The following is a 25,193-nucleotide window of genomic DNA, read 5'->3' on the forward strand; positions in this document are numbered from 1 at the left end:
ATGGAGGGTGTTGGTCTCTTCTCCCAAGTAACAAGTGATAGGACAAGAGGAAATGGCCTCAAGTTGTGCCAGGGGAGGTTTGGATTGGATTTGAAGAAACATTCACAGAAAGGGTTGTCAGGCACTGGAACAGGCTGCCCAGGGAAGTGGTTGAGTCACCATCCCTGGAGGTGTTAAAAAGACACGTAGATGAGGTTCTTAGGGACATGGTTAGTGGTGGATTTGGCAGTGTTAGGGTTATGGTTGTACTTGTTAAACTTAAAGGTGTTTTCCAAACAAAATGATTGTATGATTCTGTATATTTACAGTCCTGCTACCAAGCGAGTGGTCTAATCTCCCTGCAAATGCAATCCTTAATATAAGGCAGCCTCCTTTGCTCTTCAAACTGAGGGTGGAAGACCCCTGCTTGTTGTAGTGCCTGTCGCTGTCTTCTGTGGTTTGAACCATCATCCACAGCTCAGAATGATTCTGACAGATCACTGAGGTGATGGTAAAATAAGCTGCTTTTTACCTTCACCTCTGTTATTTGTCAAAAAGAAATTTAGAAAAGCCAGTGGCATTTCAGAGGCACTTAATTAATTTGCATCCTTATTTTCTCTTACATGCTGACAGAGATTTCCTCAGGCTCCACATTTCAGAGAAGCCTGAAAGTTCTTGAGGGATCTGCACTTGGATCCTTTTCATCTCCAGCCATCGTTAAGCGGGCCTTTGCTGCAGGCTTAGAGAGTCACTGGAGCCACACTGAGACCTTCTTAAAATATAACTATATTTAATAATAACAGAGGAAGTATAAACTCATGAGCCGGTTTGGTTATTTTTATAGCAGTGTTCCCCTGTTTCAGGCCTGTATCAGTGTAAAAGTCCCACCCTGAAATACATTTAATCTTCTTCTGCTGGGACTCACATTTTCCAAGTAGGATCTCAGTCGCCAGGGCCTGATGTAGCAATAACTCAAAGCTGCCAGGAGCAGAGGGGAAGCATTATTTTAAATTAAAAAATATGTATTAAAAAAAAAACAAAACAAAACAAAACAAAATCCAGTTGGGATGTTTCTTTTTGTATGTGAGTAGTTTGGAGGTTTTGCCTTTTTCAAGAATGTAATATTGAGAGTGCAGAAAAAATGTGTCCATCCAATGTTTCACCTGATTAAGACACCCTCCTCCCCCCAAAAAATCTAGGCCTAGCCCAAAGCCATGGGAATTAAAGCTTGTGCAGACTGAGATTCTGTGGGCTAAGTGCATGTCCTGAACTTTTGGAGGGCAAAAATAGGCATTGCAGGATCCACCAGGTGTGGAGATGTGTGTACGGTTGGGCATAGAAGAGGGCAGTTCTGCGCCTTTACTCTGAGCTTGCTGAATTTAATTCTCTTTGCTACAGATCCCCGTTATCAACTTGAGAAACAACTTTCTCCATTTGTGCCACAGCTCCTGACGTGTGGAGCAAAGCTGTGTCCCAGGGCTCTTTGTAGGTTTGATTTTGTGTGCAAGAAGGTGCCTGAATGAAACGCCAGGATGTTCAGATAGATGAGTTACAGGGTGTAGAAGCTCAGCTGAAAGACAGAACAGGTTCTGATACCCAAGTGCAGACTCTTCTTTCCCAAGATGAGCCTTGCTTTTGTGACAAAAAAGGTGTAGTGTGGGCACTGCAAGCACCCAGCACTAGGTACTGTCTATATATAAATAAAGATGATGATTGTATTCCTTTTTCTTTCTCTCTCTCTCTTTTTTTTTTTTCATTTTCAGTCAGTTTAACAAATGTTTCCTCTACTGGTCTCAGAATCTGTGGCGGAATGAAAAGCAAATTAGATTTTTAGGAATACTGTAAATATTTACATCCCCATATGTACAGAAAAGCAGATGTCTGTTTGCAGAGTATCAGCTGGAGGTGCAGCAGACGTGTGGCACTAAAGGGAAGCTTCTTGGAAAGGGTTTTTCAGAGGTGACTTTAAAGACAAACTCCCCACCAGAGGCTTCAAGAGGAGAGAGATCGCTATGGAAGTCTCAGGAGATATCGCTTCTTGTTTTCCACAGAACTTGGCTTAGGGTGATAAATGTTCCAGTCATTTTCCTGGGTTCTACAAACCTTTGAGAGGTTTGAGGTGTTTTTTTCAGTAATTAATTTCAGTAGCCTGCTTAAACCGATGAAAACCTCTGCCTGCACCAGTGAGCATCCTGAGCCTCATGCCAACCTGGAGATAGCACAGGGGATACAGGAGGACACAAATGCTGTTCCAAGCTGTGCAAGCACTTGTGTCTGTCACAGACACAGTCCATGACTGTTGAGTGTCACTCCCAGCCCAGGTCAATCCTGCATGTGGTGAGGAAGGGAAGGTACATAACTGGAGCAGGGAGGTTGGGGAGGTTTTGTCCCTTGCAGACATTCTGAGAGTATTTCACACTCAGGGTAGTTGGTGTCAGTTTTGGGAGGCATAAAGGAAGGAGTTTGCAGTCGTCGTGAAACACAAACGATGCCATGGCTTGAGTGTGCAAGGTGGCAGAACAGTTTTTTTTACTGGAAAGAAAGCATTCCCAAGCTGCCTCAGAGGAAACAGGAGGAAAACTGCCCACCTCTAGGTCTTTATCACCTAGTAATGGTGATTTTGTAAGGCACCATGAGGAGCAGAGGGTGATTTTCCTGGCTGAGCAGGGACATGGGAATAAGCCAAGGATGAGCAGTGTTAGGAGCCCCACCAGAATGACCTGCTCAGCTCACGGAAGGAGCTGTGCCCACCCCCACCCTCATGCATCCCCTTATGTTTGCTGTACTCAGTGCCTCTAAAATGCTGATCTTTCTAGCATCTGCTTTTGTATTTGCAGAACATCATCAAGAAAGTGATCGGACAAAAATTTGTGTACAAATTTGTCTGCTTTCCTGAGATTTTAAAAATGGATCCGCATGCTGTGGAAATCAGCAGAGAGAACCTTTTGCTGCAGGACAGCGACTGTAAGATGCCTTCTGAGAGCAGGGATCAGCACAAGCACAGCTTGTCAGCACTCAAAAGCACAAGTCGTAATGAATATATCCACTCTGGCCTGTACTCCTCCTTCACTATCAACTCTCTGCAGAACCAGCCAGATCCTTACAAGCCAATCAAAACAGAAAAACTGGAGGAGAAGTCAGAAGGGAACACACCAGTCGAAGAAGTTCGGACTGTTATAAGATTCGTGACAAACAAAACAGACAAACAAGTGATGAGGCCCATGGTGTCATTGCCTTCCACTTCCGAAACAGCAGCTGCCTCTGCTTTTCTCAGCTCGTCAGTATCAGCTAAAATATCTTCCTTAATGCTACCCAACAGTGCCAGCATTTCATCTCCATCATCATCTTCCTCCAGGTCACCGTCTCTGTCTCCCACCTCACCCCTTCCTGCAGAACACAGGAGCCTCTTCCTTGAGTCCAATTGCCACGACTCAGATTCCCTTGAGCCTCTGAACCTCTCCTCAGGCTCCAAGGCAAAATCTCCATCTCTTCCCCCAAAGGCTAAAAAGCCCAAAGGCTTGGAAATCTCCGCCCCCCCCATGGTTCTCTCCAGCACTGACATCGGTTCCATCGCCCTCAACAGCCCCGCTCTTCCTTCGGGATCCCTGACTCCAGCTTTCTTCACTGCACAGGTAAGACCTGCCTGTTTGCTCTTGTTTTTGCCAGGTATTCCTTCTGTGTCAGCCCTATGGGTCTGTCATCATCCGATGGGGAAAAAAAAATATTGGGGGAAGAGGGAATCACAGCAGAGGTCTGAACAAAGGGTGGAAAGTAGGTTCCTCCTGGGGTTCCTACATGGGTGTGGGAAAAGCCATCACAGTTCACAGACTGCCTGGAGGGGTAACGAGATGGGCAGCTGTTACTTAACGTGAGTGAATTGCTTATCAGTTCAAAGCAGCCTCCAGGTCTACAGAACAAGCAGGAAAAAAAAACAACAAGAAAAACACGGGGGTTTTTGTAGGTCACGAGTTGAGCACGTGCATTGTGGGATGCTTGGTTAGATTTATGTCCTAGATGTTGTATCCATTCAAACAGTGTGACCTTTTCATTAGTATTTGAATACAAGGCAAATTAGGTGGTTTCTAAGACAAGGCTTTTAAGCCAGTTTTGATTTCCAAAGTTTTTAGATCCACAGAGTACTTGCCAGAGCTTCCTTTCAGCACAGACCTACTGAATAACCAGTAGGTTATTTGTTCTTTTTAATCACATATCTGTGGCAATGTCAATGGCGTGTTCTCAATTTCAAGCAAGTTTACAAAAAAAAATCTGGCAGTTCAGAGAAGAGGAAAATCAGGTAGCTAATGACTCGGTGTGTCATCAGTGAGTTTTGTCTTATGCTACCACTGCAAAACTAGACTAGAATTAGCCCAGTGGGGGAACACCCCCTAACATGCCCCCCACCCTCCATGAAACAAAACAAATAGTAAATAAATAAACACAAAGGTGTGTGTAACAAGCGCTCATTTACTTCAGGCTGTCTAGGGCTCACACTGTACGCAGAATCCCCTTGCCCCATTCACCTGGCAGAGGTGACGGTGTTGGATTTTGTGGGCCGCTATCTGTCGTTTTTGACATTGTAAAGCCTTTAAATGAAGTTCTGTTTGGCAGGAAGAACAGAAGTGTGGCGAACCAAAATTGAGGTGCATTGACAGGCTCTTATAACCTCTAACTGTGGTATAACCACAGTAAGTATTTTGCTCGTAGGGAGGAAATCTGACAAATAAATCGTATCAGATGCCAACCAGATATGATGACAGCATGGGTTATTACAAGCTCGCTTTAATCTGCTACTGCCCCAAAACTCAGTATGAACAGAGATTTCTCATTTTGTATTTATTTCTTTGAATATTTCATTTTCTCATTCATCTATAAACTGGTGTACTTATTGCCCCTGAAAGATGTAGAAGGGAATTAGATGGTTGTGTCTCCCCTTTAGCAGGCTGGCTGGCTAAGGCCGTGATGGCTGTTACGCAACTTAATGGCATTACAAATCTTGTTTTACAGGTTATCCTAACACAGAAGAGGCAGATGGCACCTGTGTAGGGTAGTTTCTCTGTCTACATATTTAAACTTTTGACTATACAGCAACACAGCTTTTTTCCTCTCTTTTAGCCTTCTATTTCTAGCATGCATAAGAAGCACCCTGCATCCTAAATACTTGACCTATTGAATATGAAATAAAAACCAGATGACAAATGTGTTCAGAGAACTGTAATACCACAATGCAACATAACCGCAGCCCTAACTTAGGCTGGAAATCTGCCATTCATCCCATTACCCTAGGAAGAGCATGCATGGTATCTCGGATGATCTCTGGTTTATTAGATCTCAGACACCTGCTGCAATGGGGCCGGTGCAGCACAGGGTGTCACACACCAGTTCCTGCTCCAGGAGTGATGTAGAAGGTCCTGCTGCCTGGGAGGGTGTTTCAGATGGCTTTCCACTGGACCTGCCAGTCACAAAGAATAGCCCTGGGTGGAGCCCTGTGGAAGGGCACATGATACACACAACCAGTTTCAGAAGAGAAAAACGGGTTTGAAGACGTCAGCTCATACAGGATCTTACTTGGGTAGAAAAATGTCGGCTTTCCATTTGCTTGGCTTCAAAGAGAGATAGCAGGACAGGGAACTGCTTGAGAGAGTCCAGCGCAGGGCAGCAAAGATGATTAAGGGAGTGGAGCATCTCCCTTATCAAGAAAGGCTGAGGGAGCTGGGTCTCTTTAGCTTGGAGAACAGGAGACTGAGGGGTGACCTCATTAATGCTTATAAATATGTAAAGGGTGAGTGTCATGAGGATGGAGCCAGGCTCTTCTCGGTGGCAAACAATGATAGACAAGGGGCAGTGGGTACAAACTGGAACACAAGAGGTTCCACTTAAATTTGAGGAGAAACTTCTTCTCAATGAGGGTGACAGAGCACTGGAACAGGCTGCCCAGGGAGGTTGTGGAGTCTCCTACTCTGGAGACATTAAAAAGCCAGCTGGATGCCTTCCTGTGTAACCTCATCTAGGTGTTCCTGCTTAGGCAGGGGGGTTGGACTACATGATCTCTTGAGGTGCCTTCCAAACCCTAACATTCTGTGATTCCATGATTCTGTGATATCTAGATTTTATTCAGTACTTGCTTCTTTTACAGATCACTTACACTCGTTATTTTTTCTTGGCTCTCCCTCGGCCAGTGTGGATACATCATTTTGACTCTTTTTCTTCAGGCCTGTACTTCAGCGTTTGTAACATCTACAACGCGCTGTTTCCTCACGGACGCAGCCGTGTGCCTGCAGCCAGCACGTGCGTGGTCTGTGTTGTGTCCCCATACACCGTACAGGCTCCAGCACGTGCCTAATGACCTGGGAAGTACCGTACGTGTGACAGCACTTGTCTGTTATCTCACAGCCAGAAGTGGCAAAGATTGTACTTACACGTATTCTTTGTTGGAGAAGTCAGGAGCTGCGGGCATCAATGCTGAACATAATCCTTTCCGTGCAATGAATTGTTTCTAACCAAATGGTTCCTATGCTTAGATTATAATGACGTTTTTTAAGTAGGAACTTCCCACTGAGTTCTACATCTAATACAGATGTACAGCTGCGTGAGGGCAGAAAATGAAGTGACACATCAATTTCCGTGTGTAATTTAAGGATAGCCTGTGCTGTGGTGGTGTTTACACTTACGTGTCCTCTGGTGGTTTTGATGCTTGGCTCATGGAGATACTGAGAACAAGCCTGGGAGGCCCCGTGCTCTTTTTGCATTAAATATTAACAGATTCAGAGGCTTGCTTTGGCTGGCTCTTGGCTCTGGCAGAACTTGCAGACATCAGTGCTCTGATCATCAGAGGACATGAACTTTTGCTGAGCACTGTTGTTAGGCATGTTAACATGCTTCCAGAAATGAATGGAGGACAGCTCAGTTTCAAACCTCCTCTCTCTCTGAAGACTTGCTCTGACTCTATCTAGGTAGGAATAAACACCTCCAAGTTTTATTCACTATTTTCAAAAGACCCTCTCAAGAACTGGATCTTCAGTTCTGGATATCTGCAGATTCTTAGAGGAAAAAATAAAGGACTGAGGCAGAGCTCATTGGAGCTCTTACTACAGTTGGCACAACAATGTGTCCTTAGCTAAATGTTGTTGGGTTGCTGATTAACGTCTTTGGTTTTAAGGCTAGTAGGCTCTTCTGTAAGTAGATCTCGGAGTATTTATCTGTCGGGGATTGGCTCAAGGAGCACAGACATGAGTCCACCAAGCAACTGTACGAGCAGAGCCCATTTTAGTTGACATAAGTAGGCCTTAGTTAGCTTGTCTATTAGGCCGTGGGAAAGGGGGGAACGGAAAAGTACTGACTAAAGCAGGGTCAGGATATTTTTGAAGAGATAAGGGTCAGAAGAATGTGGGATGCGCATAGCTAGCTAAACCCAAGTAGGTGGAGTAAGTAAATGTGCTTAGCCTATTAGATAGAGACAAGTATGCATAATTATGGTATTTGGTATAAATGCACGCCATCTCGGGCAATAAAGTTGAAGTATGCTTTATCACTCATATTGAGTCGGCCGCATTTCTTCCTCCGTCCGCTCGGGTCTGGAACTCTGATGGGACTTTTCTCTGCATTTATCCTGACCTAATTCGGTGTGTTCTTTGTCAGCCTTGTAAATCCCCATCAGTAGCTGCCTGCCTGTGGAGCACCAGCTTGTGAAGCGGCACAGGGAAGGTGTTCTCACGGGTGCTGCGCTTTTCCTGCCCCGTGGTCCCGCAAAGAGGCTGTTTGTGAAGGAGCCGTTCACAAGGGCCTGCTTGTCAAGCATTTTTTCTCAGATATTTTGAGAAGAGCTGTCACTTGATGAGATCAAGACAGAAGTTTTCTCCTTGCCAGGCCTCCACCCACTCTTTAACCCCTTCTGTTGTCATCCCTGACCTCACTGGTACTTCTGTGACCACCTTACCTGCTGTTTTACTGCATGAACACCTTTTGCTTTCCCAGCAATACCACATGTTTGTCACTCCTTGGGACATAACTGTGGTTTCTTCCACGGGGTCTGGTGATTCTGATCCACCTTCTCCAGCACAAAGGAGATGGCAGTGTCCTTCCCCCTTGCATTTCTCCATGAGCCCCTCTTCTTTTGAGATTCATAAGAGAGCAGCCAAGCTCACAGAATCACAGAATGTCAGGGATTGGAAGGCACCTCAAGAGATCATCTAGTCCAATCCCCCTGCCAGAGCAGGAACACCTAGATGAGGTTGCACAGGAAGGTGTCCAGGTGGGTTTTGAATGTCTCCAGAGTAGGAGACTCCACAACCTCCCTGGGCAGCCTGTTCCAGTGTCTGTCACCCTCACTGAGAAGAATTTTCTTCTCATATTTAAGTGGAACCTCCTGTGTTCCAGTTCGTACCCATTTCCCCTTGTCCTATCATTGGTTGTCATCGAGAAGAGCCTGGCTCCATCCTCGTGACACTCACCCTTTATATATCTGTAAACATTAATGAGGTCACCCCTCAGTCTACTCTGTTCCAAGCTAAAGAGCCCCAGCTCCCTCAGCCTTTCCTCATAAGGGAGATGCTCCACTCCCTTAATCACTTTGTTTCCCTGTGCTGGACTCTCTCCAGCAGTTCCCTGTCCTTCTGAAACTGAGGGGCCCAGAACTGGACACAATATTCCAGATGTGGTCTTACTAGGGCAAAGTAGAGGGGGAGGAGAACCTCTCTCGACCTATTAAAGCTCTTCGTATTAAAGAGCCTTTCAGACACCTTGGGACAGAATCACTGGGAGGACCTTAATGTTTGCTGCTCCTTGTCTCTCCCATCTCTTCTGCCAGTGTTAAACTAATTGTTTGACTCTGCTGTGAACTGTAGTGCAAGCAGGTCAGAGCAGGTCTGTATTATTCTTGCGCATTTGCACAGAGCCTCAAACATCACAGCCGAGCCCTCAGGCACCGCTTTGCAAATAATATGTCCATCGTCTTCGAAAATATGTGTGAGCTGTGGTACCTGCCTTTCTGAGCCTGCTGAGGCGGAGTCCTGGCAGCTGGATGTGACAGCCCGTGGTGGAAGAAGCTGTGAAGTGAGAACGCCTGGTTGCAGTTGCCAAATGTCGGAGTTTATATTTCTGTCCTGGTGGGAAGCTAGCGGGTACCAGAATGCATGACGTGCTCAGTAGTAGGGGGAGATACTGAGATACTCCTCATCGTCTGTCTTGTCTTCACATGTTCTAAACTCTGCACAAACTGATGCCCCAGTTCAGCAGAGCACCGAGACACTTGTCCTACTCAGCGAAATATATACTTACTCGCTAAGTGTGCACTCAAATTCCATTAAGTGCTCTGCTAAATAGGACTGATTTTGATAATTGGCATCAAGATTACTGCTGAGATTAATTCATTATGCTGAACACTTTGTTCAAAACTGTCACATCACTTTCATGTCGCAGTTTTTTTTTTTTTTGAAAGATAAAAGTTACTCTGGATACAAAATAATTCATGTGATTCTTCCTTTGAATGGAGATTTGAATGTGCTTTAACTTCATCTCCCCTCCAACCCTGCTTTAGAAGCGCCGAGAGCAATCCCTGTGCGCCATGGAACTGGCAGGAGCCACCTCTGAGCTGGGAAAAGCCTTGAATTCTTAGTTAGTGCCTTTTTGGTTCTTTTCTAACAATCAGCTGTGCTCTCCAGCGTCCCTCTGGGCAGGCAGCCCATACACCTGCCTCTGGCTGCATCAGCCTGGGCACCGCCAGGTTCTTGGAACTTCTTCCATTTCGAACAGGCGCCATCAGAGGAGTAAACTTCAAAGGGCAGCCAGTGGCTCTTTGGGCTCCACACGCAATTGCATTAATGCTTCAAAAGCTGCAGTCGATTTGAGCAATTGCTGCCCTTCAAAAGGTAAAAAATTATTCTGAAGGAGCCGAGGCTGTGTTTACAGGTGTTGGGGCACACATGGTGTTTTGTACAGTCACATGTGTGGTTCAAATAAACTATAACTGTGTTTCCTCTAAAGCAAATCACAGTAACATCTGAATGAATTTGCATATGAAGGAATATTAAACGTGCAGATATCCAGTACCGAGCACTGCGGAGACAGGATGCAGGGCAGGGTAGGGTAGGCAGTTGCTGTATGTCTGTCTGCATTCACTGGGAGAAGGAGCCAGTAGGTGAAGTGCAAGACTTTGGGGGTTATGACCATTGTCTGGAGCTGTAACCCCTGAGCCATGTATGCATCATGAGATGGGGTTTTTTTTGTCTTGCAGACCCCAAATGGATTATTGCTGACTCCAAGCCCGCTGCTGTCTAGCATTCATTTCTGGAGCAGCCTCAGTCCTGTTGCTCCTCTGAGTCCTGCCAGGCTGCAGGGACCAAACACTCTGTTCCAGGTAGGTCTTGCCAATGCACCAGGTATCATTTCTGAAAGTGCACATGTGGAGGAGACATCAGGGGAGCATCTCCTCACATCGATCTGGAGCTTTTCAAATAGTTTAAGAAAATACAGGAGTTACCAGGCACTTTTAAAGAGAGGTCTACTTATTCGCACCCTCTTTAAACCCTTGGCAGCACAGTCAGGACCCACAGGGCAGCATCTACTGCAGCAAGCACATACATGCTGTGTGAAGGAAACAGAAATAAATGCTGGACCCCAGTAAAAGCAGGTGACTGAGCTCTCAGAGCTTCAAGAGGAGAGTGCAGACCAGTCAGGGACCAGCCAGGAGAGTGGTGGACTCTAGGAAAACCGAGACAGGTTTGGGTCTCACACAGTAAGGTCAGTGTACGTTTATCCTTCTGTCTTAATGAGCTACTTCTTACTCAGAAAGACAGGGCATAGTTGTATTTACAACAGGGGTGCTCTGAACCTGAAGGCTCCATTTTCAGTTCGCCTGCAAATTATCCCTGTGTCCTCTACCAAGTGACTGCACAGCTTTGAGCATGACCTCTCCGTGTTTAACAGGAGAAAGGCAGCACTGTCCCTTCTCTCATGGGTACTGGGAGAGTAAAAATCTCCAAGTTTTATAGGGATGTGGTAAGTACAAAAGTTATTCAGTAAACTGCAATGGCCATGGCACTCAGCTGCAGCATTTACTGGAGACTTAAGAAGGAGATGGTATTATAATAGCAGCTCCAGCTGTAGCTGCTGAAGAACAGCTGATTCAGTAAGTCACAGAAGAAATTATGCTGATCAGCTAATTGGCAAGAAGCACAAGAAGCTGATGGCCATCTGAGCAGCTGAAGAATGCAGGGACACCCCTGGAATGAATTCCCTGACTCCTGTGGAGGGCTGGAACTAACAGAGGAGGGGCTGCTGCTATATGGGCCTGCTGCATTAGTCTCTGAACCTTCAGCATGACTGACTGCCCAGCTCCAGGGCTCTGCTCAGGTGGGGTCCCCTCTGGGGTAGTAAGTCCTGCCTCCAGTGGGACAGCTCAGCCTGGATCCCTGGGGCTCCTTATTCATGTTTCAGATAAACTCATTTATCCCCATTGGACCTTAGTTTTGCACAGGTGGTTAAAAACAGGCAGACATTTTGTTTAAGAGGGACGCGTCTGTGCCACGGCCTGAATCGAGCTTGTATGGATGGACACAGGCCAACCCCTGTGGGAACTGAGACTGAAGACCAGCCTTGACTGTCTCCCTTCTGAGAGACCCAAAGGGCCTTATAAACCATGTTGGATTCAGGCAAAGGCCATACTGACAAGTCTTTAGAGCATGGCACTTGATTTAGACAGTAAATAGGAAAGGGCAAGTGCAGCCGAAGCTTAGCCAACCCCACTGACAACTGCTGGTCATCCCGCATGGGCCTTGGGGCAGAGCTCCAGGCCCGGCTCCCTACAGCTGGGCAGGGAGGGGAGGTGAGAGCTGGGGCTGCTTCACAAGTCACTTTTGCTTCCACCTGCTCATTCGCCCTGGGAGTTGAAAGACCATTCGGTCCTTGTGGAAGGAGTCAAAGTGCTGCCAGCAGCAAGCGGCCGGGGCAGCTCTGCCGCTGCCCATCTGCCTCTGTGCCCTTTCCTGCTGGCGTGCGTGGAGGAGAGACTGGGTTCCTGAATTTATTTCAGGTGTGTGCTGCTTTTCACAACAGTGCTATGCTTGGCACTAACTATGGTTTTTGGTTCTTTAGTACTCATCTTTGTGTAGCACAAGGAGCAGGGTGGGAGCCACCCGTGTCCGTGGTCCCATACGACCCAGAACAAGCCTATGGGAGGGTGCAGTCCCTCCTTTAAGGAACCCTGAGGAGCCTGTTCTGGCTGTGCTGGACACAACTACGTGCCTGCTGCCTCACAGAGCACATAGATGCTTTTTAACCGGTAAAAGCTCTGCTTTGATGTTTATAATGTGAAAGCAACTCCCATACAGCTAGGCCTGTACACCCCTACAGCCCATGTAGAGCATCACTGAAATCTGCAGGCTCCTTCCACACAATTGATATTGACCTACCTGGCAAGTCTTCCCTTTGATGCCACACTGCTGTGTAATTAAACTTACTTTGATATTTTGTCATTAGTTTGAAATTACCACATAACTGGAACAGCAAAAGACTTGCACAGAATTGGTCAAGAAAATACAGCCAAAAGGAAAGACTACCAAGTCAGCTTGAATACTTATTTCAGTTAGCACTTAGCTAACTAAATGAAGTGTTTTATTTTCTTTGCTACCATTGTATAGATGGCAGCACTGAGAAGGCATAGGCCAGTCTCAGATCCTCACTGTATGGAGGTGTATGAATACAGAGCATCATCCTGGCCCCAGGGGCTACAGAGACAACAGGAAGAACAAGAGAGCTGGGTTGGGGTGGAGACCAGGAGAAGGATGAAATTGCGACACCAGCATTGTTTGCATCTCAGGCCGTAGTGCCAGTGTGCCACCGGCTTCAACAGAGACCTAACAACCCTTTGTCAGCTTTAGAAATCACATGAACCACTTTGTAATTTACATGTCTCACTTTGGAACCTAGACTAGAAAAGCAAGAGCTTGTTATCGAGTTCTGTGTTTTAATGAATCTCGGCAGAAGCGACAGAAACATTTCCTGAGGTTTGGTTAAAATAGAGCTATCAGCCGGTCCTGCAGCCCCCGGGAGCGCAGTTCCAGCCCCCTGCTGCCCTGCTCAGCGTGATTCTCAACATTGGAAGATCAATATCGCTATCTAACGTCTTTGCGGAAGAGTAATCCTGTTATGAGCCGATTACACACACGTGCAGAGGTTGATTATGCCACCGTTGGCTGCTGAAGGACTGATCCGATCGGTGGTAAAAGTGCACCAGACACTCCAAGTCAGGAGCTCTGTTATTCAGAGCCAGGAGAAGCGCGGCGCAGCTCGTGGTACCGGCCTGGAGGCCAGATGGGTATCTATGGCAGGGACAACTCCTGCCTCATGCCGCAGCACGTTCGTTCCACCTACTTGCTTTGCTTTTGCTCAGGTCAGATGTTAAGAACTAGTCACTACACGTCACTGCAAGCAAGTTAGGACGCTGTCATGAACTAGGAGTATACGGGTTAGGTATTGAATCAGTATTTTTTGCGCAGTATTTCAGAAGTAGAAGGTTAATACTGTATTACGGCATATTCTGCTTCACATAACGAATGATCCGGCCTACCTAGTCTGTGCTTTCTTAGTGAATACAGGCAGAAACTGTAATTACTTGAGAGTAATTTTTCCCATGTTTATATTCACAATTGTGTTTTTTCTGCCCTAAAATCTCTCTCAGCTTTCCCTTTTGCAGAGCTCTTTACTGCTTTTATGAAGGGTGAGCGAAAAACATGGATTTTAGTATTTTATAGACTGAAAAACATTTTGGGAAAGCAGAATGGATGGCAAAGATTGCTCTGTAGTATTCACTTTCCCAGGTTGACAACAGCTGTATCGTTACGTGAGCTCTTATATAAAAACCAGCCAGTAACAGATTTACACATCCCCACACGTGTACAAATTACTCAGATTTCATCCTCGATTTTACATGTGGTATATATCTTCCTGTATAGAAATGATAAGCCCTGAGACCACCCTGAGTCAGTTGCTGATGCTAAATGTATGCCCTTCTGGGCCGAATACTTTGAGAGAGAAGAGTAATTTCTACCCTTTGGCCTCTTCCAGTTTCCAACTCTGCTAAATGGCCACATCCCGGTGCCGCTCCCCAGCCTGGACGGAGCCTCTTCGCCAGTCCTGCTCTCTCCAAACGCTCAGAAATCCTGATGATGCCTCATCGCACCAAGGACTTACTGGTGGATTTAACACTTCATTCCTATGGGCTCGTTTTTCCTGTGTCATGAGAAGGACATTGTGAAACCCTCTATTACTTTGGTTTGCACTTTTCATTACATGGATAATCTACTTTTATTATGTTAGCATTTTTTAAACAGTGTTTATATATAAAAGTATATATAAATCTGTTTTGCATTAAATGAATTATAATTTTTTTATATCGTAGCTCTCAAGTGTTGAACACTTCTGTTGTTGATGAAGTACTTTTCTTAATGGATCGCAACAATGTATCTAATAAGGATGTGAAGCTTCTTTTTAATCCCTTTTTCTGCATATTATGCATTGTGCTTGTGTAAACTATAACCGGCTGTGCCTTCCTTTGCATATTGTCACGTAAATGATTTATATATTTTCTAGTATTAAGATAAAAGGTTGAAAGACAAAACTAGTATTGAACAGCCCTATGGTAGTTATTTCAGTATTTTCTCCACGGGTAGGCCATACGATGCAGTGTATTCATGTAACTTTGTATTAAGTGCTTTCCAATTGTATAAAAATAGCCTTATAATTTTTCTTTGCTGAAGTGAAAAACGTAATCGACGTTACAGTCGGGAGATGCATTTAGGAGTAACAAAGCCACATTTACACATTTATGCCCAAGTTCTTGTGCAGAGTTGCAACAGGGAGGAACTGGGCTGTGTATATTCGAGACATTTCCAGCACTTGAGAGTATATCTGTAGAAAATGAGATGTTGCTCAGAATTTAATTGGCGTATACTTCTTATGAACTGTCAGCGTTACAGCTGGAAAGACTGCAGGTAATCTCTGTCCTCCCAGGGAATGAGGATCATTCCTGATAGAGAATTTCCAGGTGCTTTGTTCAGCCGTGCCAAGTGCCTTCTACTATTTCCCTGGAAAGATGGTTCTGGCTGCTCAAGCTCAGAAAGTCACTTTTCTCCTCCCCCCAAAGCTGGAAAAGTTACGGGACTGTAAATGAATGCCTGGGGCTCGTCAAGAGGCATACTGTACAAGCAGGATGTTTATGTATAAACATCTGAATTCTGGATTAAAAACCAGCACTGTGTTACTATATACTCGCAACTTGAACTTACTGGGTATGTCCTCTACCTTGAGGTAGATGGTTTAGTCATCTAAATGTCAGGTTAGGCTTAGGCTAGACTCCCTGGCACCACAGATTCTAATCTTGGCCGGGCTGATGCAAATCTTCAGTTTTCTGAGGTGGCTAAATCGGGTTGAATGCAGCTTTACCACGTAGGTTTTTCAGATGAGACCTTCAAAAACCAAACCAAAATCAGAATCCTGTTTGCTACAGGTCATTAGAGCTTCTATTTTGCTTTCCAAGTCCGTTCTTTTGGAAAGTTATGCAGTGAGTCGTCTGCTGATTTTCTGCTTGGATGCATTTCAGTGATGATGTGTGTAGTTAATTGTAAAGTGCTTTTGGATCCTTCAACCTGAAAGGTGCTAAATAAACATTTTATTAATGCAGTTATGATGTTGAAAAGCCATTTTTGGGGCAGAGGTAGCCTGACAAAAGACAGCAGGAATTTTCCTCAGGCTCCTGGGTTGCACAACCAAAAATGACTCCTCAAGTTTCACTTGCAGCAATTAACGGGATAAAAACCTGCTGTATCTGTACAAAGTACCAGTGCTGATAAACAGAGCAATTAGGTGCAAGACATAAAGAGAAAGAATGAAGCCATTTGCTCGATTGAGCGTTTTAAGAGCTCCAAGAGGTACCACCCTGCGGAGTCAAAACCAGAAGATGAACCCATGCAAAGCTGAAGAGCGAAGGGAAGTTTTATACCGAGTAAAATCAGAATAGGTGTGAAGAAGAGGCAGCAGGTAACATGTTGACTAGTCCAGCGGAGATGAAATCACAAGGGCTCACAGGTCAAATATTCTCTTTCAGTGGATTCCTCCCAGGTACATAGAGTATTTTTCAGTAACCAAGTTAGAGAGAGGCAATTGTTCACACTCCAGAGCCAGTGCTCCTCTCACTTTTAAAAAAGCACAAATACTTCAGTGGGGTTTTGCCTTGAACACACCAGGATAGCTAACGGGAGAAAAAAGCAACAGAGGTGAAGGGTTTAAAAAGTAGATACTCATAAAAATTCTCATGACTGTTTCTTCCAAGGTTTTGCTATTAATAAGGCAGATGTTTTTTCTTCTCAAAAGGCTCAACACCACCTCAACACACACCCCCACACCTCCCCTACCTCCTTGAGTAACGTTTAGAGATAGTAGAAAATAGTAATTCTTGGACAAAACCCAAAAAACACTGTTTCAACAGATGACTGTCAAGGGTCTAAGAGAATCCAATAAAACTTAAGACACCTAGAAACTGGAAAGCAGAGCTGTCTCCTCATCTTTGAGAGAATAAAAATAGCAACAGAACACATCTTCACATCTTGTTTTGCTGGTTGATTTTTCAATTAACAAAAAAAACCCCAGGTTGTCAAAATGGAATCTGCCTTCCAAACTGGTCAATGATGTGCAACAAAAATTCTTCCTACTGGGGACAAAATGAAGTATTTATACAAATAAAGTCCGGCCCCTCAAGTCCAGCACTTACCAAAACCACTAGATTATTTTGCTTTACACTGAAGAAAATATTCTATTGGTAAATGTCTGTTGGATTTTCTTAGCAGGTATCTTTTTAACTGTAGAGGAAGGTCAAATAAACGTTTATAAAATAAATACAGTGAAAGCATCAATATTTCTGTGGCATGGAGAGCTCCAAGACACCAACCCTGGGGAACAAAACCGGAGTTATTCTTCCTTGAGTATTCTCTGGAGTAATTGCAACTTGATCATACTTCAGGGTTTGGGTTTTTTTTTGATAGATTTACATTTTACTCATGCTTCAGCAATACATGAAGTTTTCGGTATGATATAGGCTATGTGCATGATTAAGCTATTTTTGTCTTACCTTTACATTGTTTTATTATTCTTTTTCCAGAGAAGCAAGTACCCACCAGCAGGGCCGCAGTTACCGGGTAGCTTTGCCAAGAGATTGCACACATCTTCTGCCCTGGCACAGGTAAGTGGCTTCAGTTCTAAAGAAAACTTTCAAGGTGGGGAAAACAGCGATGGGCAATAGCAAACTATGGAGAAAGAAAGATCTGACACATCCATTACGTCAACAGTTTGTTTTGTCTGAATAAAACTGGCCTCATCAGGTAGGCACTTGCCAATCTGGAAATACCTACCAACGAAGCAATGGATGACTGTTGAAAGGGAAGGTGGCCCTTTAAAGCAGAAAATGGCATTTAATTTTAACAGAGCAAGTCTCTACATTAAGAGGCAGAGTGGTTTTGTGCGTCCAGGAAGCATCTATAGAAGCCATGATGACCACCACATCAATTTAGGAAAGGCACAGTAACTACAGGTAGACTTTTATGTAAGGGCATCACTGTTCCCTTCTGACCTTGAGACCGTTTCTGTATCCCATAGGATAAACAAACACGTGTCTCTCAGATTTGCAAACACCTCCACAAAGTTTTCAGAAAACTACAACTTTGGAAATCCCTTTTAGCCCCAAACTGTAACTGCTCTTCCCAAGTAACACATGAGCGCTTGGCCTACACAGATGGAGGACAAACCTATTTCTTGAGGGCCAAGAGGCTAGACAGCATTAGTGAGGAGAAGTGTACATTTATTTAAATGAAAAAAAGGAGAAGGGACCTTAGGCAAGGACTCCGGACATCACAACCTGCTTTGGGAGAGATATCTGTAGAAAAGCATCTTAGAGGAGAGGGCTTCAGGACAGGGTGTTTTTTGTCTTCAAAGGTTCGTGTTTGCTCTGCAGGAAGTGTGAATGGATAAATGTAACCTTAATTATTCCTAACACTGCTCCAGGGCAGCCGCCTCCTCCCACAAATTAAGTAAAAGGACATGGAAGAGGGAAAAAGGAATCTTTGGAAAAACAAGCTGAGGGTGTGAAAGAGGAGCAGGCAGCGCCGACACGGGAGAAGCTCTGCGAGCGCGTGTTGGAGCGGGGACAGGGAAGAGCCTTCTCCCCGGTTTGCAATCCGCAGTTAATGCCATTTCCATCAGCCAGAAGATCCCACTGCAGCAAATGAAGGAATTTCAGAGCTCTCAGGGGAAAAACGTGTTTCCACGTTTGCGTCTGAGCTAAGTAAGACTCATATTTCATTAGGAGGACCGTAAAAGCAATCTGCTCGGGCAGGCTTGCTGCTTAAGTGATTCTGGAGGATGCAGCCAGGACAAGAAGTTAAGCAGTCATTTACAACAGCAAGTATGTGCCTATGTGTACACTCACAGTTTGAGCTGGCTCAGAAATCACAGAACTTAAATGAGTTAAGGGATTTTAGAAAACGTGAATATAATGGAACATTGTAAAGTGCACATTTTTCCACTGACAATCTTTACAGTACAGCCCAGTGGAAATCACACAGAGAAGAGAAATAAAACAATCTAGAATAGCTGAACTCTAATCCCAGTTCTGACAACATGAATTTCCACTGGGGCCTAGCACAAGAGTGTGATTTCTCTGCAAGTAAACTCCACAGACCAAAGGGCTGGATGGTATGAATTACAAAGCTTGGCTTTTGTACTTTTCAGAATCATCCCACCTATACAGCCAGAGCTTACTTTACGATGTGCCAATGTGCTAAACACTTGTATGGTGCTTCCTTTATGTTTTGTAATAGATACTTGTTATCTTGTCAGTCTCTTACATTGGTCTGACATGGATGTTGGTGAGAAACGCGAATGTTGCTGACCCACACACAGGCCAAAGAGTAGCATTAAATCTCAGCAGCCCAGCCTCTGAAATGGAGAAAAGTAAGCATTCGAGTTCCTCCCAAAATTTAAGAAATTTCATAGACATGTTGCACTGTACCAAGGGGAAAAAAGGTACTGAAATGTGCTAACAAGATGCATGAATTATTTCAACTCTGCCCATTAGTGACCAGACAAAATGATCATGTCTGTGACCACATGTTGTCACAGACAAGGTAAGGTCTAATTTTTCTTCAGCGTCACTATGTGCTATAGCTGTGCATTTCCATACCTGAATTTGTTTGGATTTCTTTCAAGTCTGACCTTAATTCTGGGTATTTCCTGGGTTTATAATACTTAGCTTGGGGATATTTACAACATACTTTCCATATATTTTGTCCTCAATAACTGAGTGCATTCTTAACCTTAATTCCATCTTAACATTGCAAAACAGAAACAATGCACCTTTATTACACAGAAAAATTCCTGTGCAAACAACAAGCAAGCAGCCCAAAGAACGCTACCTTGCAGCTTTTCAAATGATTTGCAAAAACAAAGTATGCAGGTTCTTTAATAATAGTTTATTTCAACCTTTATTGCCCAGTTCAGGGATACACTCTGGCTACTTAATGCTGTGGTAAAGCAGCACAACAATAACACAGCTGTGTTGAGATGCACGTTCCACTAGAGCGTTGCTGAGCAGCTGGTTTGCCCCTTCCATCTCCACCCTGTCCTGTCCTGTCCTGTCCATTCCCCTCTTCCACCCGCCCTCTCTCCCCTTCAGCCTCCACCTGCACCCTCGTCACCACCTGCCTCCTCCTCCCTGTCTCCAAGCCCACCGGGTTCCCACACGCACCTACACGCACACCTTGGCGTTCCTACGGGAGCTGGGATACACCAGGGATCTCCTCAAAGTCATTTCAGCATCAGCAACAACTCGTGGGCCACTTCTCCTGAACTGACCAACTCACCTTCAAGCAAAGGTTGTCACACCAAAGCTTGAAAGCCGTCCATTTTTAGCGACTAATCTGCTTGGGTTTTGTCATGGTTGAGGTCTTCGACACTCCCGACGGTGAAACCAAGTCCTCGGTGGCTGTGGCTGTCAGAGAGGAGGCAGCACGCTGGACTGCGGGAAAAGGACGTCAGAGAAATGCCCAGTGACTTCAGACTCACTGACTGCTGCCCCAAACAGGCAGCTGCCACAGAACCCTCTCTCGCAGGAATTCCAATTACAATTAAAAAAAACCCAGAAACCGGCTTGACGATAGATGCCAAGTTTCTTAAGAAATCCATTCTTTAAAGCTACCTTCTGATGAAGCAAAACGATTCAACTTGCAGGTCCTTAGAGAAATCTCTTTATAAACAGAGAGCTTTAATTTTACGGAAGATCTTTTCATCTGTAACAAAACGGCTGAATTCCTACCTAAAATGGAAACCTCCTTTTGTTAGCTGCAGCTGACCCCTTTCTAAATTTGTTAACGCACTTGATTTTACCAGTTAAACCTTTAAGTCCTTTACTCGCTAGCGTCACATTTTACTTGTTCTTTCATGACCTATAAAATACTAACTGTTCTAGAAACGCGAAATCCCACATCTACCCACAGTGAACATTTACTCTATATCTTCACTACTCTCATAAAAAGAAAAGATGTTTTTCTGATACTTCTTCCTTCACCACCACCACGTCTACAACGTTTTCCTACAAAGTTAATCGGTATAAAATCTAGATCAGATCCATAGCAACTATACAAAAATATATATAACAACTATTTCAGGACAAAGGTTTTTCATCAGTGCCAAATCTGCCTCTGACGCGCACACGACGCTCCCGCGTGGGAGACCCACGCGCGTACCTGAGCCACGTATCGCACCCCTAGACCTCGGCAAGGCTTCTGATACCCTGTGACAGGCAGGACTTGCCCATCATTAGACTGCGGACCAGGTTTATGGTAAGATCCCGAACGGCCTCGATCGCGGATGAGTCACGTTGCGTTTTGCTGCCACTACTCCTGCGTTGCACGAATTAACCAGCGGCCAAAGTCCAAACCCACGACTCCCACAACACACAGATCTAGCTACACGTTTCCAACAACGCCCCAAGAACCGCGTTAAGTTCACTCAGTCTGTATTTTTAACAACACAGGGCCTTTGTTATTATAAATTTCAAAACAAAACCAAAGAATTCCACATAATATTTATACTTTCAAAAGTACAATATTAATACAGGTCGGTCAGTTAGAAATAACAGCAGTTTGTTAGGTCTACAAGATTCAACATAAAACCGGTTTACAAATGCTGAAAAGCAGTAGTGGTCCAATAGTCACCATTACACATGAATTTCTCTCTTCCAGAAAATTAAAAAAAAAAAAAAAAAAATCCCAATTCAAATTTACCAGCATCAATGAAATATTAATAAAACACCCCCAAACATGCCACAATCACTATTCACAAATAAAGTTAAAATGAAATATACAAAAATTCACTTAATACTGTTAAATAACAATAAACTACAAGATTTCCTGAACAGAAATGGTAGGACCCCTGAATGTTTTACAGTGAATGTCAGGAAAAATTAAGTTACCTATGACTATTTTCATGATATACCAGCCAAAGATTTACATGACCATTTCAAAATATACCAATAAAGATTTACAGTCTCTTTAAGATGCACTAAACAAATAGGTTCATAAAGGTGAACACAAATGCTTAAAAATACTGTAACCATCACCAAGGGTGTACTTATGATACTCACTGAGATGCATAAGCATAGTAGTAACATGTTTACTATCTCTGGTAAACAGAAAACATCTATGATCTGAAAAACTCTCTAAGTTCCCATAGTAAAAGCTCTGTAGCATAGTGAGTTCTTATCAAGTACAAACTTGCGTCTTTCCAGTTGATTTCAAGTGAATAATGCGCAAATGGGAGAGCAACAAGGTGGGAAAAGTGTGACATTATTCCCATGTTCTCGTAATTTGTTGTCCTGTTCCTCTGTAATGGAATTCTACATTTCAAAAGTAAGCCAGGGTCCAATGTCTATGAATCATCTTTTTACCGTTTGTATTTCTAAGTTAAAAACAAGGTAAAAAAAGTCATCGCTTCTGCAGGCCCCACGTGCACAACAATGTGCAAATATCTTACGCTGGAGTAAGCCTGAGAAAATGTTGTTGTCCAGTCTCCATGCTCAAATTTATCAATAACTAACGTAGGATCTAAGAGCAAATAAGTTACTGTTCACTTGTTTGAATCAACTTTCACACCATGTGCTTTTCAAAAACGTAAAGATGCGTTATAATTTCTCAACTATTTCAACACATACTTCCAATGTTAAATAAGGAATTAAGTGCCATGAACTTAGAGCATTAAAGATGGTTCACCTATAGCCAAGCAAAGCTCTGCTTACATTCCAGGAAACACTGCAGTTTAAGAAATACAAAAAAACCCCGCAGCAGTAGAACATTTTATGAAGAGAAACAGATGCATTCACATATTATAAAGCCATTGCAACTTCTTCAGGCATGGAACTGTTGTGTTAACTATACAGACAGTAGTTATTTAGCAGCAATGATTCCGCAATAAATAATGCACTGTGTTTCTCAGTCCTGCACAAAAATTGCAGCTACAGTTACATCAACAGCTGTAACCTACTGGCTCTAGTGGCAGAGGAGACCTTAAAACCAACTGTACAAAAAATTGTCACACTGTGACAACAAATATAAAAACATAATCTGCAGGTTGGAAATAAAAAGACCCCACTGTGAAGAGGACAGTGTAGACAAACTGCGATTCCAAGTCCACCAACAGAGAAGCACTGCCTTCAGATCCCAGTCCTTGTCGACAGGATAGGCTCGGGCTTGTCCCTGCACGTCCCTTCAGAAAAGCATGCTCTGCCTCCTGTTCTTCCCGTGTCCTGCAACACAACACGGACCGCGGTGAGAAACCAAAGCATTTGCACCACAGCTGTTATCTGCATCTGCTGTCTTCCCGCTTCGAAAGAATATCCTTTATTTGTGCTTAAACGGAGATCGGCATCTTTCTTTTAGCTGCGCTTACTGCATTTTTATGTACTTTGCCACTATTCAACGCCCACACAGTGATGGCTGGAAACTCCAAGACGTTCTCATATTAAGTCCTTCTGCCCATCCCTAATAAACTCACCTCCTTCTGTGCATTTAACTTATATGTCTCTACAGAAATCCGAGCAAATCATTCTTGATAATTTGAGTACATTCACACAGATCAATTTAACAAAGGATTTTTCAGTTCTGAACTGCACTCCATTTGCAGATAGGAGAAAATGTTGAGCTTTCTGTACCTGTCTCTGGGTAAGTGGAATTTCGAAAGCCAGGGTCTTTTTGCAGCTGAATCTCTTTTAGACTGAATATTGAAACACCTGGAATGTAACAAAGAAATTAATTCTGATCCAAACATAATGATGCCTTATTGAACAAAGTTATTCTTGATTATATAGTTTAGATAAAAAATGTTTCCCAGTCCCGAACACTTAAGTCAATATATACCAGACTTCTTTAAGAGAGTAGACTTGAGAGTTTTTCCTTAAGCAAGGTACTCAGCTTTAATCTACTATCTTAACAATACTCTGCTACTTTACTACTCCTCTTACTTTCAGGCAAAGTGTGTATTCTTGTTCCAAGACTTCTGAAGTATGCATGTTTCATGGCCTCTTCTGCTGAAATTCTCTTCTTCGATTCATACTATTAACATAAAAGGATACAATTGTGTTGATTTTCATTAAAAAACTCTTTGTACCAAGTGATTTCATCAAAGGGAGGAAAAGAATTGCACTTGCTCAATATTTCCACCAACTCACAAGGATAAATTTGTTTTCATTATTTTTAGTTCACATACGAAAATCTAACATATGTTACCTAAATCAGTATTATCAACATATAACAAGTTCGCTAAAATAGCCAAAATAACTGCTGTAAATGGATGCAAGTGAAAAATATACTTTATCTTTACTGACAGATGTCACAATGATTAGATAACAGACTTCTGTCTACATCATATTCTAATATTAAATTGCAATGAAATGCTATTACACGAGTTTTCTAATTTGATGGACTATGCTGCAGCATTTTGCATAAATTGGAACTTTAGACAACATGGTCTTCGATCTGTGCTCCAATATCTTCTGCTTGGCATGTGTGCACACTTGGCCAAAGATGCAGACATTTAAAAAGCTGTGTACAAGTAAGAACAAAGTGCAAACAAGGACTGCAAATACTGTTCTGACACAATGCGTAAATAGATGAAGACCTGATGTAGTATTTATATCACAGGCTGCAAAGCAGGGTAACTGCCCTCTGCCTTGTGTACTAAGAATTTTTAACACAGGGAAGTTACAGCGCATATACCCAAAAACTCAAGAGTTGGCCTCCATCCTGCTTTCCCCCTCCTGTTGCTTCTGTCTCATTTTTAATACAGATCAAAAGATTAAACCCACGTACTACTTCACCTTTTAATACCGTTTGCAGGATCAAAGAGTAATATTACACCTTAGCTTACTACCAGAGAAGCAGTTACCAAGTTCACCGTTACAGAAATTTGTATTTGTATTTAAAAGTTCTGTTTTAATACCATATTTCGAAAGAGATTTAGTTTTTTCAGGGAAATGCTAACACAGCATCAATTCTATTTCTAGAAAAAGCAGTGAGAGAAGAAATAACTTCTGGCAAAAATAAAAAGTATAAACATCAGGTTTTAGTTTCTTACAGTACATAAGCTTCCCCAAACTGTAATTCTTCCCATATCTGTCATCCCCTACAGACTCGGCTGCATATTCCGCTTTGAGATAGATCTAACAGATACTATAGCATCTAACATATTTGTGAATAATATATTAAAACTCTAAACTTGCACTTCTATGAAGTAAAGCCACAAAACACATCTTACTTGAAGGAACTTCGCTATCAATTCAATCCCTTCCGTGTCTAGCCTAAAAATAAAGATATTTTAAAAAATTAAAACAGTTACCAAACTATATTTACAAAAGCAAAACTGCAAAGGAACTGACTTTATTAAGTGATATCAAACCTGAAAATTCAATTTAAACATGGAAATGCTTCCACCCAAAACAAGTTTTCTGCATGTTAATACATGTACATACTAGTACCAATATCTCCGAACAAGATTATTTGAAAAACACTTGGGACAGATAAATACTGAGCTTTGGATTGTGATTTACCAGGTTGACCTGGATAAGATTTCCTGGGTTGACCTGATAATTTATTTTAGCAAAAAAGCCTTTTTTTTTTTAAAAG

General features: G+C 43.3%; 2 protein-coding genes across 8 annotated transcripts in view; one reads left to right on the forward strand and one right to left on the reverse strand.

Moving 5' to 3' along the window:
* ELK3 (ETS transcription factor ELK3) overlaps window positions 1-15,651 on the forward strand; it is a 41,126-nt gene extending 25,475 nt beyond the window's left edge. For all 5 annotated transcript variants that reach the window (XM_065043420.1, XM_065043446.1, XM_065043439.1 and 2 more), the window contains 3 exons: window positions 2,817-3,611; window positions 10,208-10,330; window positions 14,038-15,651. In XM_065043420.1, the coding sequence (XP_064899492.1) occupies window positions 2,817-3,611; window positions 10,208-10,330; window positions 14,038-14,136 (1,017 nt within the window). In that variant the 3' untranslated portion in view covers window positions 14,137-15,651. The remainder of the gene's footprint in view (window positions 1-2,816; window positions 3,612-10,207; window positions 10,331-14,037) is intronic.
* A 3,818-nt stretch (window positions 15,652-19,469) lies between these two features.
* The window catches only part of CDK17 (cyclin dependent kinase 17), a 97,717-nt gene continuing 91,993 nt past the window's right edge, over window positions 19,470-25,193 (reverse strand). For all 3 annotated transcript variants that reach the window (XM_065043409.1, XM_065043401.1, XM_065043393.1), the window contains 4 exons: window positions 24,826-24,868; window positions 23,534-23,624; window positions 23,225-23,302; window positions 19,470-22,819 (listed from right to left, as the gene is read on the reverse strand). In XM_065043409.1, the coding sequence (XP_064899481.1) occupies window positions 22,782-22,819; window positions 23,225-23,302; window positions 23,534-23,624; window positions 24,826-24,868 (250 nt within the window). In that variant the 3' untranslated portion in view covers window positions 19,470-22,781. The remainder of the gene's footprint in view (window positions 22,820-23,224; window positions 23,303-23,533; window positions 23,625-24,825; window positions 24,869-25,193) is intronic.

This window comes from Columba livia, chromosome 1, assembly GCF_036013475.1.
Source record: "Columba livia isolate bColLiv1 breed racing homer chromosome 1, bColLiv1.pat.W.v2, whole genome shotgun sequence".
In the NCBI taxonomy this organism is placed as follows: Eukaryota; Metazoa; Chordata; class Aves; order Columbiformes; family Columbidae; genus Columba; species Columba livia.